Source organism: Chlamydotis macqueenii, chromosome 8 (assembly GCF_036417535.1).
Source record: "Chlamydotis macqueenii isolate bChlMac1 chromosome 8, bChlMac1.mat, whole genome shotgun sequence".
Lineage (NCBI taxonomy): Eukaryota > Metazoa > Chordata > Aves > Otidiformes > Otididae > Chlamydotis > Chlamydotis macqueenii.
The window spans coordinates 6045526-6062920 of NC_141563.1; the positions used below are offsets into that span (position 1 = coordinate 6045526).

General features: G+C 42.4%; 1 protein-coding gene across 2 annotated transcripts in view; it reads right to left on the minus strand.

Moving 5' to 3' along the window:
- Nucleotides 1-12065: 12065 nt before the first annotated feature.
- NR5A2 (nuclear receptor subfamily 5 group A member 2) overlaps nt 12066-17395 on the minus strand; it is a 77754-nt gene continuing 72424 nt past the window's right edge. For both annotated transcript variants that reach the window (XM_086753856.1, XM_086753855.1), the window contains one exon: nt 12066-15370. In XM_086753856.1, coding sequence (XP_086609982.1) covers nt 15123-15370 — 248 coding nt within the window. In that variant the 3' untranslated portion in view covers nt 12066-15122. The remainder of the gene's footprint in view (nt 15371-17395) is intronic.

Sequence of the window (17395 nt, forward strand, 5' to 3'; positions counted from 1 at the left end):
AATATATCATCAGGGTGTCATAGCTTTGATGATGTATTAATGTAATACATCGTTAAGGTGCCATTGCTCTTATGATGCATCGCTCAAAACATTACCGACCGGTTGGGCTAGCACACAAGCATCTGTGTGCATCAAGTAGTGTTTCTGTACCTAAAACTGCAGTGAAACTTAAACAAATCTCGCATGAGCAAGAACACGTTAGGAGGATCGGAAAACCAGGGGCTAATGAAGAGAGGGCCGAGCTGGATGGGACCAAAACTGATGTTTGGGTGGTGTGCTTGCAAAATCTCCATCTGAAAGTTATACAGAAAGTACAGGGAGGGGAGGAGAAGCTGCCTTCCCTGCAACCAGTATTAAGTTTTCATTCCCTTTCAAAGAGTAACGTCACGTGTGCTATAATACATGAACAACTTCAATATTTTTCCAAAAGGCGTTCACATGATTTTTTTTTCCTGGGTACTTTTTGCAATTTGCCTTACACCTTGCCATTTGCTGCCGTATTTTCTGGGAAAATTCAATTGAACGGGTTTTATGCTGCCATAAAAGCTCTTTTGCCTTGGCTTTTGTTATTTTTTTGTTCTGTGTGTCAGCTGTTTCTGAAAGGAAAGCAGGGTAGGTTCTGGTAAGTAGTGACCATCTTTCCACAAAGTTTGTTTTTACCACATTTCCAGACATATCCAGTTTGGGAAAAGCTTTGGAGAAGCATTCTGAAGCAAACTGAAGAATCCCCTTCACGCTGAACTGGACATCAAACCTGAACAAAAGGTATTACAAAACACATCAAATACCGATGATGCTGCTAAATACTGATGATGAGGATGTTCAGTACTCATCTCCTTGTTTTCTAACAAAAAGGCTTTAGGTGTTAAATGTGCATTTGTCCTTACGGACATTTTATTTCTTGTCTTCTGTAAACACACTGGAATGTAGTGGATGTTATGGATGTTACTGACTGCACGTATGGTCTTGAGTGGACTGTATTTACCACCTGGTTTTGTTGAAAATCCAGCTCACAAATGCTCCGGTCTTGCAATTTACTGAATGTAAATACTCGTGTTTAATCTAATTAATCTCTTTTTTTGCCGTTCACAGCGCTGGGTACAAGGTCCGCCCATGGATGCAGAGGCAGATGTAAAATACCATTCTTTGCTGAACCCATTGAGAGGGAAGTTTGGGAACATTTCCAGGTACTGAAAACCAACTTTTCCAGTATATATTGCTCTTTTGTTCTTTATGATGAGAGGCAGAGAGTATCCAGTATAAAAAGCTGCATTTCTCATGTTTCACCCCAAGCAACGTTTGCGTCATTTCCCCCACTTGTTTACATCACAGTATCTTGACCACTAGATGGCATTGAAATTGTTAGCATAAGTGGGGAGGAGGTGGAGGATGCTCAAACCTCCTCCCTTTCGCGGCCCCCCATCTTCCTTCCTGCCATTCAGAAAACCCAACCAGACAACAAAATCCTCCAGTACCCACAGTTAAGACCATACCAAGTGCTGGATTTTCAGAAGGCCTTCACTGATTACTGCACAGTTGCTGTTCACCCAGCCTACGTGGCAGATTCCTACTACTGGAGAGTTTTCAACTGGCTGTGCGCAGTCCAACAGCTGAGGTTGTAGCAAGAAGCAGTTATAGTTGGCATTACCAACCAGGGATGTTAAAAGAGCTCTGTGTATATATGTTTACATCCTTTTCAGGCCAACAGAATGGTGATTTGCAGTATGAAAGGTGATATTAGAAAGTCACGTTGCTGTCTTTTAATAGTGGCAGTATTACCTTGGCTTCACGTAACGTTTTTGTCTTGTTTATGAAAGCCTAGATGGAGAGCTTGAAGAAAATCTTGGGAAGTTGATTGTGAGAAGTCATATTTCTGGAAAAAAACATGATGAACATATTTATATTTAAGATATACTTCTATTTTTTTTTTCATCCATCACTCTTCTGATATTTTTAAAATTGGGATTTCCAGCAGTGTGCTCCAGCCTCAGGACTAGGTCTGTACATGGGCCTCACGCTCTCCTCCCTTAGGCAGAAAGAGAACTTGTATTGAGGTTTCTTAGTAGTGGAAACAGAGTTTTGTTTGTATTTATTTTGGGAAACAATAGGTGTTTTCTGCTAACCTGTGCAATACTGGAGGAGCATTTCGTTGGGTGAAAGTCCTAGGAGAGGTTTTGCTGCTGGATTTGTCGCACTTACCGGTACAGAAGTGAGAGAAAAAACACACAAGCAAACCTCAAACTTTTTCCAATGGTTTCCTCCATCATGATGGCTTCTTGTTGGCTTTGATGGCAACTCAAGTAGTGTAGTAGCAGTAGCTGTGATAGGTCACAGGCAATTCAACATTTTGTCATGTTTTGTGAGAAGAAGCGGTTCTTCTGGGCTGGCTGTGTAAAAAAAAGCTGTGAATGGCATTTGAGTTTGGTGGTACAGCAAGATGAGATCAGTAGTAGAACCTCAATCCCCTTCTTCCAGAAATGTGCTGATTAAACTACCCTAGGTGGGTTCCTCCCCTTAAATTGGCATTATTTATGGAATTTACACACCATAAGTAGCAAATTAATTGTTTAAGACACACTGTTTGTGTTCCTCCAGTACAGCAGTGTATTTTACATGAGTGGTTGTAGTCTTTGACTGGGGAGCCGTTTATAACCTGCTATTACAGGCAATTATTTTAATGACGGGTTAGTGAGATGACACCAGCCTTGGAGCAGACGGGTAAACGGATTCTCAGACAACTGTGGGTTTTGTTTTGTAGTTGTTATCTAGGTTTTGCTGATTAAAATTAAGGCATAAAAATGCAAGTAGCAGAGCCTGAAAAAATGAGAGGCAAGAAAACAACTGAACCATTTCACACAGGTAGTAGAGAAGTACGAGAGCAGTGCCATCTCTTGTTTGCTATTCCTTTATTACGCGTTAAACTTTTTCAAATGCGTGTTGTGGTAGTAGCTAGGTACTCAGCCAGCCCAGGGTTTTGTCATGCTGGTGATAAATATACAGTGTCCTGCACAATGGATGAAATCTGGTATAAAAAACCCCCAAACTATCATAGAGATAATATTAATATTAATAATAATAATAGTGATCTTGCTAGAGAGCAGTACCTCTCAGTTGTAGACATGCTGTGTTTCAACCTCTCGTAACACAAAAACATTCACTGTTAAGGCAAGGTAGTAGAAAAAAAAAATCATGGAAATGGTTTGACATTGCACGTTGCGTCTTCACTCTTCATGTGCTTACCGTGTGCTACATCAGCCAGAGCTGGAGTGTGAGCGCACGGTTCTTAATGTTTGAAATTCACTATTTTAAAGAAAAAAAAAATAATAATTGAGCTGTAAGAGCTATGCTGTGTTGCTTTACCCTTTACTAAATTATAAGCCACCAGTCAGAGGTGGATCCAGTCCGTACGGGTGTATTTGATGTGCCAAGTGTCCCTCTGAAACAGATATTCTTCTCCGAGGAAGCTGTGAATGTGAAGCACGCGTGGACCCTCCCTGGGCGTTCTGTATTTTGCTCCGTCACCCACAGTTTAGTTCATCAGCAAACCCTCAGTAGTGTCAAAGAAGAGAGGAGACTCCTTCTTGCCTGCAGTTGAACAAGGAGGCCCAAAGCAGAGTTTTCTTACGGATATGTTTCCAAATGAGTCTCCTTTCTCCAAGGACAGTTGGAAGTTGTGTTCCAGGACCCTGTCTCTTCTCTACAGCTGGATTTAGTTCCTACGTTGTCAACACATTTCCTTTAATATTGTAAATCAAGCCGCTACCTTTCATTCTGGTTCCACAGGCTTCATGTTTCTAAAAAGCTGAAACATTTGCTGTACGGTGACTTCCTTCTCACCCGTGGCTCTTGGCTGTGGCTGGCTGGGCGCGGTTGCACTCCGCTCACTGTCCTGCCCAGTGCTGGTGGGACAGCCAGGCGGTCTCTTGAGGGGATGGTTCAGAGCAGGGGGAAGAGGCTGGTGGCGTCTGCGACTGCTTCCTTGGGGTTATGCCTGTAGTGATGAAATAATGAGTCAGCAGCTGCACTGGGGCTTGCGCATTGGCCACCTACTACCAAATTTTCCAGTGTGGCTGTGCTCCGTTTAAAGCACGAAAATCAAACCAAAGCGATGGTGTTGGCCACTGCGTTAGGCCGGAGCTCGAGGGTTTGTGGTGCAGACGGGTGGGGGGTGAATAGGATAAAGGTTGGAAGAAGAGTGAGGAGCATGAACTTCTGGTAATTTTATTATTTTATTGGGGTCATTGTCTTGCTTTTGGAAGAAAATTGTGTCACTGGTCCAAATCCAATGGATTTGGCTGGCTCCACTGCAAGGTTGCAGTGGATTTGGAGACTGAATTCTTAAAAATCAGTGAAAGTCTCAGCATTTTCATCGTAATAGTGTGATGTGGGGTTCTGGCAACTTTTATAACATAAATTTTTTGATGCTGGTGCTGGTTGCCCATGCCAGTGACCAAGTATTGTTGCCGCTTTGTGGTCTTCCTGAAAATGCCTGACATTATGGTGTGTATGGCTAGAAACCACCGTGTAGCCCTCTTTAAAAAGAGAGGCTGGTCTTGGAAATCAAAGGAGCTCATTTTTTTTACCTATTAGCTTCCCAAGGAGTTCCTCATCACTATAACCACTTGCCCAATGAGCCAAGTACCCCCATCAAATCTTTCACTTAATGATGTCTTTCACTACAGTTCAGCGACCCAATAGGCTGCGTATCCGCATGGCGAGCTAAGTGCCTCCGAAAGCTCAGCAGTAAAACTTTCTGCGCATCAAATGCTGTGAAAATGTTCTCCCGTGACTCGAGGAGGCTTTTTTTTTTTAGTGCAGCTTAGAAGAAATTACACAGTAGCTAAACAAATCGGGAGAACCAGTGGCCACAAACACATAATAAAGATTGGCGTGCTCAAGAGAGATGTTTTACGGTGTGTCGGTGTCACCAAGCACATCTCTGTGCTCAGAACTTCAACAGCAAGTACAGAATGAGGCCCTCTCCTAAACTAACTGCTACATTTCGTATTTGGAGGTGATTATTCTCTTAACTACAGTTCTACCTTATTTTTTCTTTTGTTTTATCTTTTTTTTTTTTTCTTGTTTTTTTTTTTTTTTCCCCACTGTTTTTTTTTCCTTCTTTAATGGCTCCATGCTCTCTTTCTCCCTCCAGCTCTTACAGAAAAACACACTCTTGGATTGTTGAGCTTGTGGAGTTTACGTTTTGCGGTGCATTATATGACCAGAAACCAAATAAACTGTTACGTGAATGGGCTATGGAAATAAACTTTTGTGTAATAAAGTGAATTGACTACCTTGAGTCATTTTCAGCTACTGTCTTTGCTCAGATTGGAATGAATTACTTTGCATTCCTGTTTTTGCTTCTCACAAAGCCTTACTTTTAATTTTTCCATTCTAACTTACCTGTGTAGCAGGTCTGCTAACCACCTTTTAGCGTCTCGGCCTGTGGAAGGAGGAGGATTTCCATCAGCGATGTCTCATTACGCACGTGTCACCTAAGTGCTGCTTGGAAACCAACCTGGGCCGGGGCACAGAGATCCTTTCTTGGTTTCCAAGGTACATGGTGCCTACAGAAATGAGGCATGGCAAAGGTCTACAACTCAAGATTTTCTTTCTGGGGAAGTTCAGCTCCTTAAGATCAGTTTGGTAACACAAGCTCAGTTTCTTGGAAAAGGCCCGGCTTTGTTTTACGTTAATAAAAGATGTGTATTTGGCTTCCTGTCAGAAATAGGAATTCAGAGAGTTTGAAAAACCTTTGAAGCCCGTTACAGCTGTAATTGGTGTGTTTTGTCTTGGGTGGAGAATTGGAAAGGTTTATTTCGAGAATATACACTCTTAAGGGCAGGAACTGTTACTCATCTGTGTTTGGAAGGCAGCACCAACACACTCTGGATAACAATAATACTACAGAAGGCTGAAAGAACAATTAAAGAGTGGAAATAATGACCTAAGGGAGGAACACTTAACTTAGCACGACGACTCCACATCGTGTATTTGGGGATCTTGGAGGGGAGAGAGAGACCAGGAGAGTCGTTAGAGAGGCTGATACTTTCTGAAGAAGCGTGTTGAGATCTCTGCTTACATTTGATTGAAACAATATCAAATAACTTGAACCAAAAATCCTTTGAAACGGAAAGAGGGAATGTTTGTCCTTGTTTGTGTTTCCTCCCAGGAGAGCTTGCCTTGTTCTTTGCTTCTTTCTTTCCTTCCTTAGTGCTTTGTGATGAGGGGCCTGTCAATGAAACGCCATCCCCAAAGCCAAGCTTTTTTTGGGGAGTGCCAGGAGATGTGCACGAAAGCTGCCTTCTCCCTGGGAAATCCCACCTCTCCAGGGTGGACACACCAGTAACACCTCATGTCCTGATGGCACTTACCAACTCTTTCTCGTGTTTCTTACAGGTTTTAAACATCACTGTGACCAAGAATCATGTTCTGGAACAGCGTAGGATGTAGGTGGGCCTTGGCTGTGTGTTACGGGTGGGAAGATGGAGGTGGCACATCCTGGGGATTTTCCAGGGTTACAGGGGAGTTTATGAAGAGAATTAGGGATTCCCACGTTGTTTGCTTAGGATCTCCAGGAGGCATCTCTCATGCAAGCTGTACTACAGACCTGAGCCTCCGACACCTCGTAACAGACCTATCCAAATAGAACAGATTTTCAGATTTGTTTTTCTCTTTTTTTTAAAAAAAAAAAGACCAAAAAAAAATTTAAAAGAGAGTTGTGGGGTCTTTTTTAAGAGAAAAAATGGGATAAGACTTTTTGGTTTTTTTTATTTGTCTTCTGGAACACATCAACGTGTCTGTGTTTACACTTTTTTTCTAAAATAAATCTTTAAACTACAAACAAATTATCATTTTCTTCCTGGCTACCTTAGTTTGTATTATATTACTTATGGCTTTCGTAAGAAGGCATTAAAACAAAGCAGAACAACTACAAAGTCACTACCAGGAAGAAAACAGGATTTTTCTAGTGTCCTTTGTCTTAATTTTATCACCCTGAAGTGACCACTTCCTTTCTGGAGCTTTTCTCTTGTTTTGTGTATATTATTTCTCTGTGTAGCTGTTCACATGAAATCAACCTCCGAACAGTGCCAAAGTGTAAATTTAACTAATTAGGTGAGAGGTAAGTTAGGGTGAAGCTAATAGCATCGCTACAGTGATCCTTTAATAAATCAACTATGATGGAAATATTTGAAAATATTAAAGTTCTGCTATTTTCTTCGCAGCTCCCGCAGCCAATAAACGGACAATGATTCTGCATTATGAATTACTTCCAAATATAAAAATGGGGGAACACAGTCCTAGAGCAGCAGATAATCTCGCTTGATGCTGCTCTGCCAGAATTCCTCAGGACCCCGGCACGCCAGGTGAGGCACCAGCCAGTTTTTCTGACAACAAGGAGAGGTGTCTTAAATCCATTACCCCAGAAAGTATGGTGGGTTTTATTTTCCATTTTCTATTTTTCCCTCCAGGATGCCCCAAAGGGTGAACTTGTGTCAAAGTTTGATTTATAAAAAACCCAAAAATAAACAAAAAAATTGTGTTCCCTTTACTCTTTTTGGCAAAGGCTTGGTTATGTTGAGTATTGCTAAGCGCGTTGCTGGAGCAAAAAGGCTTAAAATATTTAATCCTAGCCCTGCTCTGTTTAGATTCCACTATTAATATTTATATGCTGTTCTTGAACTAAAATTCTTGGATGTTTCCTATTTCCCTGCTGAAAACAATGTTTGGTGAGAATTGTTGATTGTTTAGGTCTGCAGAGCTGGCTGTTGTAAGCCAAGACATAGCGGGCTGACTGGTGACCTTCTCTCGCTTTTGGCTGGGGTTTCTTGGGCCTGGTCTGCCCAGGCCCGGCAGTGGCTTTCCTGTTTTGACATCTGTGGTCACTTTGCTGCTTTGAAACGTGCAGACAATATTGTGTCCTTGACCTTTCCCCCTCCCCGACATCCAGGTAACTCTCCTGAAAAATCATGATGCGTTGGGTAAAGTTGAATTGTGAGTTTTGTTTGTGATAGAAAGAAAAGGAAAATTAAAGCAGAAATGCGTAGCGTGAGTTAGCACGAACAGCAGGGCCTGTTGTGGTAGGATGAGGAGTAACGGTTTTAAAATAGAGGAGGGTAGACTCAGGCTTGATGTAAGGAAAAAATGTTTTACACTGAGGGGTGTGGAGCAGTGTCCCGGGTTGCCCGGAGAGGCGGTGGATGCCCCGTCCCTGGAAACATTCCAGGCCAGGTTGGACGGGGCTCTGAGCAACCTGATCTGGTTGGAGATGTCCCTGCTCCTGGCAGGGGGGTTGGGCTGGAGCCCCACCTTCTCGAGGTCAGCGCCTCTCTCAGCTTCGGCATCTGAGGTTCTGTACCCAAAGACATGGGGGGAGGTTGAACTGCAAATCCAAGCATTGCGAGACCCGTAGGGAGATCTTCTGTAGAAAAAGTAAAACGTTGCTGTGGTAGACTTCAACTGAATTTTCTAAGTGAAAAAAGCAGTTTGACATCGTTTGTGAGGCAGCTATAGTGGTTGATTTTAAATAAAACCATACTCCAATAATAAGCTTCCGTTTTCACAGCATGAGTTGAATGAATTGATTAAACATATTCAATCAATTATTCCATGCTGTGTTTTTTATCTGGAGTTTATGGACATTGTAAAATAAAACTATGTTTATTAAATGAAAATTAAAACCAATATCACTTACTGTGGCAGGTCCCTAAAATACGTGAATGATAATTTATTCGGGCCTTGTTAATACTTCAAAGCAATGATAATAATCTGGCATATTTTATTTGGGTTTTTTTCCCTTTAGATTAAAAGTGAATCAAGATTAAATATTTATGAAAGATAAATATCATCCTCACTGCTCTGTGTCCATATACATCCATTTTATTATATTTTCTTTTGGAATTATTCCTCCCCTGTTATCCGTTTGGCTTTCTACGGCGGTTTATGGATTGATCGTAACAGACATTGGCAATATTGGACGTTTCTTACCGTGGAATTCAAACACAGGCATTCCTACAGGCCTTCTCTCAAGGTACAGCTGTGACATGCTGCTTTGCCATGGGAAGGAGAACGCTTTGAAGAACTTCCCTGCTTTGGTACGTGTGGGTTGAGATCAGGCTGAGATCACAGATATAGGGAGGTAGACCAAGATGTAGATGCCACAGAATTGATCAGAAGTGCCTACCTCACTTTTCTGGTGTTCTGCACCCACACTCTTCTGCTTGCATGAGCGGAAGGATGCCGCTGTGAAGCACGAAGCGAGCTGCGCGGATGACTGAGGCTCGGCGTCCCCCGGGGAGTGGCGCCTTGTCAATTGGAGGAACAGGAGCACTCAAAGTCCCTTAGCTGGCACACGTTCATGCGTCTGTAGGCGTGCCAGCAGCTCCTGAACGACCGTCGGCAGTTCCTGTTGTACAAACAGTGACTCGTTTGGGGTCCTTCCCCCAAAGATACCTTATTCCCCCCGGCGCAGAGTCCTTGTTTTACTCCATAATCGCAACTGGCAGCCCGGATTGGTAGTATCCCGCAAACGCTCAGCAGCATCCATCGCGGGGTGACTGATGTGCGTGCCGCACGGGGAGGCGCTTGCTCTGTGAAGGTTTTAGTTTGCAGTGGCACGATAAACAACTGGTGTTACTGGAAGCGTCCTGACGTCCTGCATCTCAAACGTAAAGTCATTTCCACCTTCTACGGGGAATTCATAGCATCAGGAGTCTGCAGTCCACCAGCATCTTGCTTTACCTTGCCCCTGAATTATCCACTTGGGTGTGCACAGGACATATACAGCAGAAACTGCCATAAGCCTGACAGTTAATCTAGGACTAAAGGAAATGACATTGAATAGGAAATAAGGGTCAGGACCTTCTCAGGGCAATGGTGGAAACCAGTACCGCAAGTCCAAGCTTGCACAGCAGACTTCAAGACTGTCAATAAATTGGAGAGGGTTTTGTTCTGCAAAATAAGGGGTTTGGAAAGTAAGTTTGCTGAGGGGAAGCTTTGTCTTGTCCCACTGGTGCTGGACCAGATTATATCAGTTTTGGGACCGTTGGTACAAGAAGGATGTTCAGTTGCTGGAGCACGTACAGAGAAGGGCAAGGAAGCTGGTGAGGAGTCTGGAGCACCAGTCCTGTGAGGGCAGCTGAGGGAACTGGGTGGTTCAGTCTGGAGAAGAGGAAACTGAGGGGAGACCTCATTGCTCTCTACAGCTGCCTGAAAGGAGGGTCTAGGGGAGGAGGGTGTCGGTCTCTTCTCCCAAGTAGTTTGTGATAGGACGAGAGGAAATGGCCTCAAGTCGCAGCAGGGGAGGTTTAGGGTGGATATCAGGAAACGCTTCTTTACTGACAGAGTGGTCAGGCACTGGAACAGGCTGCCCAGGGCAGTGGTGGAGTCACCGTCCCTGGAGGTGTTCAAAGAACGTGCAGAGGTGGCACCGCAGGACATGGTTTAGTGGGCATGGTGGTGTTGGGTTGACGGTTGGACTTGATGATCTTCGAGGTCTCTTCCAACCTTAAAGATTCTATGATTCTGTGATTCTGTATCTATGAACTGGCTTCTAGTGTTACTCTCTTCAGCTTAGGGCCACCGACATCAGGCTAGGCACGTCTGTGTTCCATCTGAGGGTGAGGCCCTCATCACCTTTATCGTTTAGCAAAGGTTTATCACATTGTTGGCAAATTGCCCTTAGAAAAGGAATCTTTTCTCTACAGGCAGGCATGCAACTGAAATTGCTGGGGTAGCACAGAAATATTGGGCTCATGCCAGCATCACAGGGTTACGTAGCTCTAGGATCTGATGCCCCTGAAAATTTATCGGTAATTTTCTTGACTTGTCGTTAATTTAACGCTCTTTATCTGCTGTTCCAAATTCCAGAGTGCAGTGGATAGAATTTCCCTGGAAAACAATAGCAACTATATTGGAGAAGCTGGAAATAGCGTTAGAACTTTTGTGATGTATCTAGACTACGGGCTTCAAATGAGGGGTTAATAGCGAGTGTTACTCCGTATTCCAGGAAATTGTCAAGAGCACGAAGTATTGTACTGACTTGACCTGTGTTACGTTGAACTCGCTCTTTCCATGTTTCCAATAAAAACATACAGCAGATTGTTCCAGAACCAGTGTCAAACTCGGTTAAAAATAAATCCCTGCGCAGTGTGTATACTAAATATATCGCCCAAAAATATCTATCTTGTAAGGAAAACTCTCTGAAATACATCAACTCTGAGAGCTCCCCTGGGGCTTATGCAAAATTGTGGTTTTCAGTTACGATTCCTAAAAGTTAAAATAATCCTTCCTCCCTTGTAAGCCGCCAAATCCTACTTGTTTTCCTCCGTTTTTATTGCAACGCTGACCCACCTTTGTTTTGTTCAAGCGCGGGGTGTGTAAATAACTAATTACAGCCCCAGGTTTTGCCCCTCGGAGTGCTTCCCGCTTGAGGAAGGCGGTGGACTTGGTCCCCGAACCTTAGGATGCTGCCCACAAGCTCCCTTGGACCACTTCACCTCCTGCTCTCGCAACGACAGTCGGATGAGCCGGAGGGCAACTTGAGGGAAATGTTTTTCCCTGGTAGCAGTAACATCTGCCTCCTTGGCAGCCTGCGCTGGCGGTTGCGGTGGAAGCTGTGGGTTCGCCCCGGCCCTGCCGCGTATTTACGCTGCCGAGAGGTTATCCCGAGCTCAGCTGGATCCCAGCGCCCGATTTGCTTTTGTTCTTTTTCCCCCTCCGATGCTTTGGCTGCTTAACTCTTGATGGGTAATGTGTAAAACGAAAATTAAGTGTGCGGTATGAGATGAAATGTATTAATTTGTAATTACTACCTGGTAAAATCCTTCATTGATTAGAGATTTTCTGATCTGTTTAGCTGTATTTATTTTGCCCCAGCCTAGGCAATTTCACCGTCGCCGTCTCAGCTTTTGAAGGTGCCGCTCGCCACGTTTGTGTCTTTCGCTCCGCATCAAATTCCCTTTGGTGCTCTTATTTCTCCTGCATTTTACTCTCCTCTTGTGAGCAACTGATTTTTTTAATCTGGTGGAATGGTGGTGTTATAAAGACAATTGTAAAGTAATCAGTGTGGGCATATCAATATTTATTGAAATACTGAAAAAAAAAAAAATTCCATTGGCAATGAGAAACTCCTGGCAAGAACTGACATGACAATAGGTATTTCACCGATACAGGAGGAGAACTTCGACTTCCACAAGTAACTCACTGCACATTCTAAGAGTTGCATGGACTCCAGTCCAAGGCAGCTGCAGAACATCTGTAATACAAATATCAGACTTGACAGATTGTCTGGTTACAAACACGGAACAACGATAAAAAACCAGCCAAAGCCAAACTCTTTCAATTTGCGTCTGCTTTTGCTCATCTGCCCTGTGATCAATAAGGCAGTCTGGAGTAAATGTCTGGTTACAAAGTAGTTAACAATTAACACGAGGGGGTGTTTTTTGGTGATTTTTTTTTTTAATTTTTTTTTTCCTGTTTTGTTCGTATACTTTGGGCAATCTGGTGGGATTCTTGGAACCACAGATGTGGGCAAATATATGTTAGTTGATCTGAAATGGTTTGCATTAACCTGTATGAAAAAAATGTTTTTCTACATCCTTATTTTAATTATTTTGTCCTATCATAGATAATGATGCTGTGAATACAGCTAGCAACATTTTTTAAAGCTTTTTTCTCACTATTCAGTGAGATTCACTGTAGCATTTCAACAGGAAAAAAAAAAGAGGAAAAAACAGAATGCAAACTCTTGAAATAGGCTTTGTTTTTCTTTCGACGAGGAAAGAACGACTGCTCTTGTACACATGGGTATAGGTATTTCACAGCCACCATCAACTGCCACCCGCGTCCTACTTTCCATTAATTTAGTTTTTTGGGGGGGATGCTGTTATTTCAGTAATACTTCCACGCCCGCTCGGTGGGACGGCCACGGGAGCTGCGCTCGGTTTGCGTTCGGGTCGTATGACTGTACGTGTGTTCTGTGATAGAAAATGGGCGCCTGGGAGTCGCAGACGCCAGGCTTTGCTGTGGTTGTACCCTATGCATAGACGGAGTATCAGAGCTAATTAACACCGGCGATTAACTCGTGTGCTTTGTGCTAACGCAGACGTGATAACCGATGTCTTTGGTATACGATGCACGGATGGTTGAAAAAAGGAGGAGAAACGCACCTTTTCAAGTTCTCTGAAACAGAAGAAGCTATAACTCACATAATTTACAGTAGATTTAAATAAACTACACTGAGGATTATGAAGATTTACAGACATTTAATCAAGTGAATGGTTTTAATTTGTAAAGACCCTTGTGTGTCCCTGAACTATGTTCCACTAACTTGAAGACATGCTACGGTAAACACATATATTTGGCATCTTCATTCTGGCTATATCTTATACAAAGATGAAACCGAGGAACAATAAATTAGCATCATAATTGTCTACAGTGGAAACTATCATATACAATATAAATAAAGTATTCAAAAGCCAGCAATCTTCATGAAAAAAAAAAATTAAAGGATTAGGATTTTATACAGTTTCTACAAGTGATTGTGCAGCCGATAATCTCAAAAATTAAAGCAAAAATGAAATACCCCTATTGATTTTAGTGTCTCACGACATACAGCAATTAAGTACTGGTAAAATAATTACCAATTTAAAAGAAATAATAAGGAAATCACTGCTCTGCAATTTTATCACAGTTTTTTCCCCACAGGACCTAAAGAATGTAAACACTATGTTGGTGTTAATGTTAGAGATTAATACTTTATTTTAAACGTATGTTGATCCACACCTGCACGGTTACCTTTACGGGTAATGAAATAAGGCAAGACTTAAACTGTGGCACTACACGTTAATACTGATAGCTTCGTTTGGGCAGAGGGAGGCTTGTGTGTTCTTCTCTAATATTTGTTCTGCAGCAGACTTTGGCCTACACAGACACAGCAGTATCACTCTTCTTTCTTTGCGTAAAAGATGTGTGTTGCCTAACTTTAAAAAGAAAAAGTTTCATTAGACGTTGGTTGTTTGAGTTGAAATTTGGTTTCTTAATGGCTGGCAGTTTTAAAGATCGTTTCTTAATAAGCTCCATGGCATCAGCAGGCCGTACAATTCATTTGTCTATCCTTGCATCGCTAAACGCATTTCTTTAAATTTTATTTTTAGTTTTTTTAACATCGGTATTTGGAGTCCTAGAATTTTGAAATTTTTGGGTCAAAGAAGCAATTGTTTGTGATGGCTAAGACATCTCCATTTCCTTTATTTCGAAATGGTCAGGAGTACATAGCAGCGCCATATTTTAGCCACTGCACCAGTTAAGTGCAGAGCTGAACTGGCTGATTTATTTTGGAATACTTAGCTATTTAACAGCTATCCGACAACAGTGGTAGAAGAGGGATACTGCCCGGTAGAACAACATGAACACGTGACAAAACAAACGTCAGAAGGGAGTAAGGAAGCCAAGCGAACTGGATAACAGGCTCTTCGTCGTAGCGATTTGCAGGCCCGAGGGACCGACGGCCAAAGCCGGCCTCCTGGGATTTGGTGGCGACACTACCCAGCGCGTGGCCTGGGCCAGCTCTCTCGTACGGGTTGTTGGGTGGATGCCACACCTTTGATCACAGAAGTACGTGTTGGGTCCTCGGAAGGATGACAGAAGATGCTGTCGATGCAGCTTTGCATCTGTTGTAACTGCTGTAGAAGTCCTGCTATACAGCGAGGGAATTCAGTGCGCTCAAATTCCCCACTATCTTAGCTCGATAATACGAATTAGGGTTTTTTTTCTTCTAAGTTTCTTCATCTTGGCGATCAGCAGAGTTAAATATACAAGAACCGTTCTGTCCTTTTTCACGCTGACGTTGGCGATAGGATCCGCTCGGTGAGTTCACTTCGCTCCGGTCTACAGTCCTATCTGGAATCCTTTGGGGATGTGTAGCATATGATTCACAGTTTGCAATACAAATACCCTGATACATCACTTATTTACTATTAGTATTTGATTATTATACCATTTTTGCAAAGTCTTAAAACCACGTTTTAATTAGTGTTGCTTGGAGCAGTTCAGAATATATATATATATATATTTAATTTTTTTTTTTTTTCCTGGAAAGCAGAAGCTCTGATGGGTATAATTTACGCTCTCTTTGCATGCAGCATTTCGATGAGAAGGTTATTACACGGCACATCCCCGTTCAGGTGCTTGTAGTAGAGGTATTCCTCAGCCTGCATGCTGATGGCCCGGATTTCTGGGAGTCGCAGGAGAAGCTGCCCAAATTTGTCTGTTTGCTGTGGGTAATTACACATGGTGTAGTCCAGCAGAGCAGCGTTCACTTGTTCCTGAACACCTTCCACAAGCTGGAAGTTCTCAAGATTTTTGACATCTGAATGATAAAAAAAAAAAAAAAAAAAAAAAATTAAAAATTCAGTTGCATTTTAATTCCTGTTTACGAAGGCAATGTTTCACTAAATAGATGTATTTTTTTTTTTTTGCCTCCTGACAAAAGCGTACTTTGCAAGCTGCTGAATATTCAGTGAACCCTTTTGCCAACTTTCCTGGGAAAATGATCACAAAAGAGCTTTAGCGGAGTGTCTTGTTGAAATTCTGCATATACCTCAAATCAATTAGACACCAATGGAGCCTGAGCAAGGTCAGCTCTTTTCATAGCTTACGAAAAGAAAGGTTGAGGATTCCTGAAGCAGGAGACCATAATATATTGCTAGCAAATGAGTCCCAGGAGGAAGCCCTATCTTTAACCTAGTATGTTACACAATTCATATAATTCTGTATTAATTTTTCTGACCCAAGGTGAAATCTGTGTCCAGGGTATGATGTAGTTAATTCTAATAAAAAGTGACAGGGTTCTTGTTTCTGTTTGACATTTTCTAAATGATTCTGAAAGCCTTTGACTTGTCTAGCCTATGTTAATGAACCATCTGGTACACTCCAGTGACTGCCAAAATAATCTTCCCTACTAGAAACGCTCTAAAATATATGTTTCACTGACTAATGATCTTTATAAAATGAAATCATTGTCCTTTGGGTGGAATATTAGATAAGAATGGCGCCCTTTAACCTCAATATGGTTTCTGAAATCCAACACATGGAAATTTTTTTTTTCTTGATATTGGACAACAGGGCCATTTCCACCAGTAAGTTTGTTCACTCTGCCTCTGTTTGGTTATCTCCTGTTCCTCTACAGCCAGTTCCAGCTCTGGAAACGCTGGTCAGAGACAAATGCCAATAACTCCTCATTATTCGCTTCCCTGTGTAAAAATTGCTCTGATGGCATCGTCTTCTACATGTCTAGAAAAAGTTATTCCAAAATTATTCCAAAACAAACTACAGCACTGCTGTAGTGCAGGAAGAGTGAAGTGAGCATCCTGCTCTTGCCGGGAGAGCTGGCTTTGGTTGATGTTTGGTGAACCATCTGTAGGTTCCTGTAACACCTTGGTGACTGTTGTGGTTTTGTTGAAGGTGATGGCAGCACGTGCGGCCTCCCGGGCCTGAGTTAGAGGCTGGGAGCAGGAGCCTCTCTGGAGCGTGCTGGCTGCCGACCCCACATCAGGTTCACTCCCGCGTGAGCTGGGGTGAGTGTTTCCCGCTCTGCTCGTTCCTGCCCGCCTCTCCCCTGGCCCAGGTTCACCTTGGAAATGCAAGTGGCTCCCAGATTCGGGCTGCTTGCCTGGGAGCCAGGGACACGGCCTCCGTCTGAATTTTGCTAGCTGGCTTAAGGAACTTGCTAGCAATACTTAAATTATGATGGCTGTCCAACAAGGATCCTGTGAACTTTGTATTATCCAGAGGGAGGAGAACTGGAAAATTCAAAGCTGTTCTACCTAGTCCCTTAGCTATTCAAATTAATTTGTCCAAAGTCTTGCCAGTGTCTCTGGACGTCTTTGGATAACCATCTTTTCTGGACATTTTCTCACACAAAATATAGCTTTTTATTTTTTTAAGTACCTACGTAAAACTCCCAAAGTATTTTACAGTGAGTGTAACCTTGTTTAAAAGTTGAATGTTCTAATTTTCATAATGTTAAGAAAGGAGCAGTGACAATTATTTTAAATAGGTTGCTCTCACATGCAAGATGCAATCATGAATGAATTGTTAGAACGTAGGAAATTCCCACAGAAAACCGGGACCATGCTGGAGATTAAACTGCATTAAACAGCAAGAGAAAATGTAGAATGATTTCAGAGTCAGTATTTTGAACTTTTTTTTTTTTTTTAACCTGTTAAAAATAACCTTAAACATCAGGAAGTTTTGGAAACCTTAAATTCAAGGTGCATCTTTCTGTCGCTGGCTGTCTGTTTTGAATCATACTGTGAGATTACGTTGTGCTGACTTCTTGGAAAAACAGCTTAATTCTCTTTTTTCCTCTCTTTCTAAGTGTTACTGCATGGGA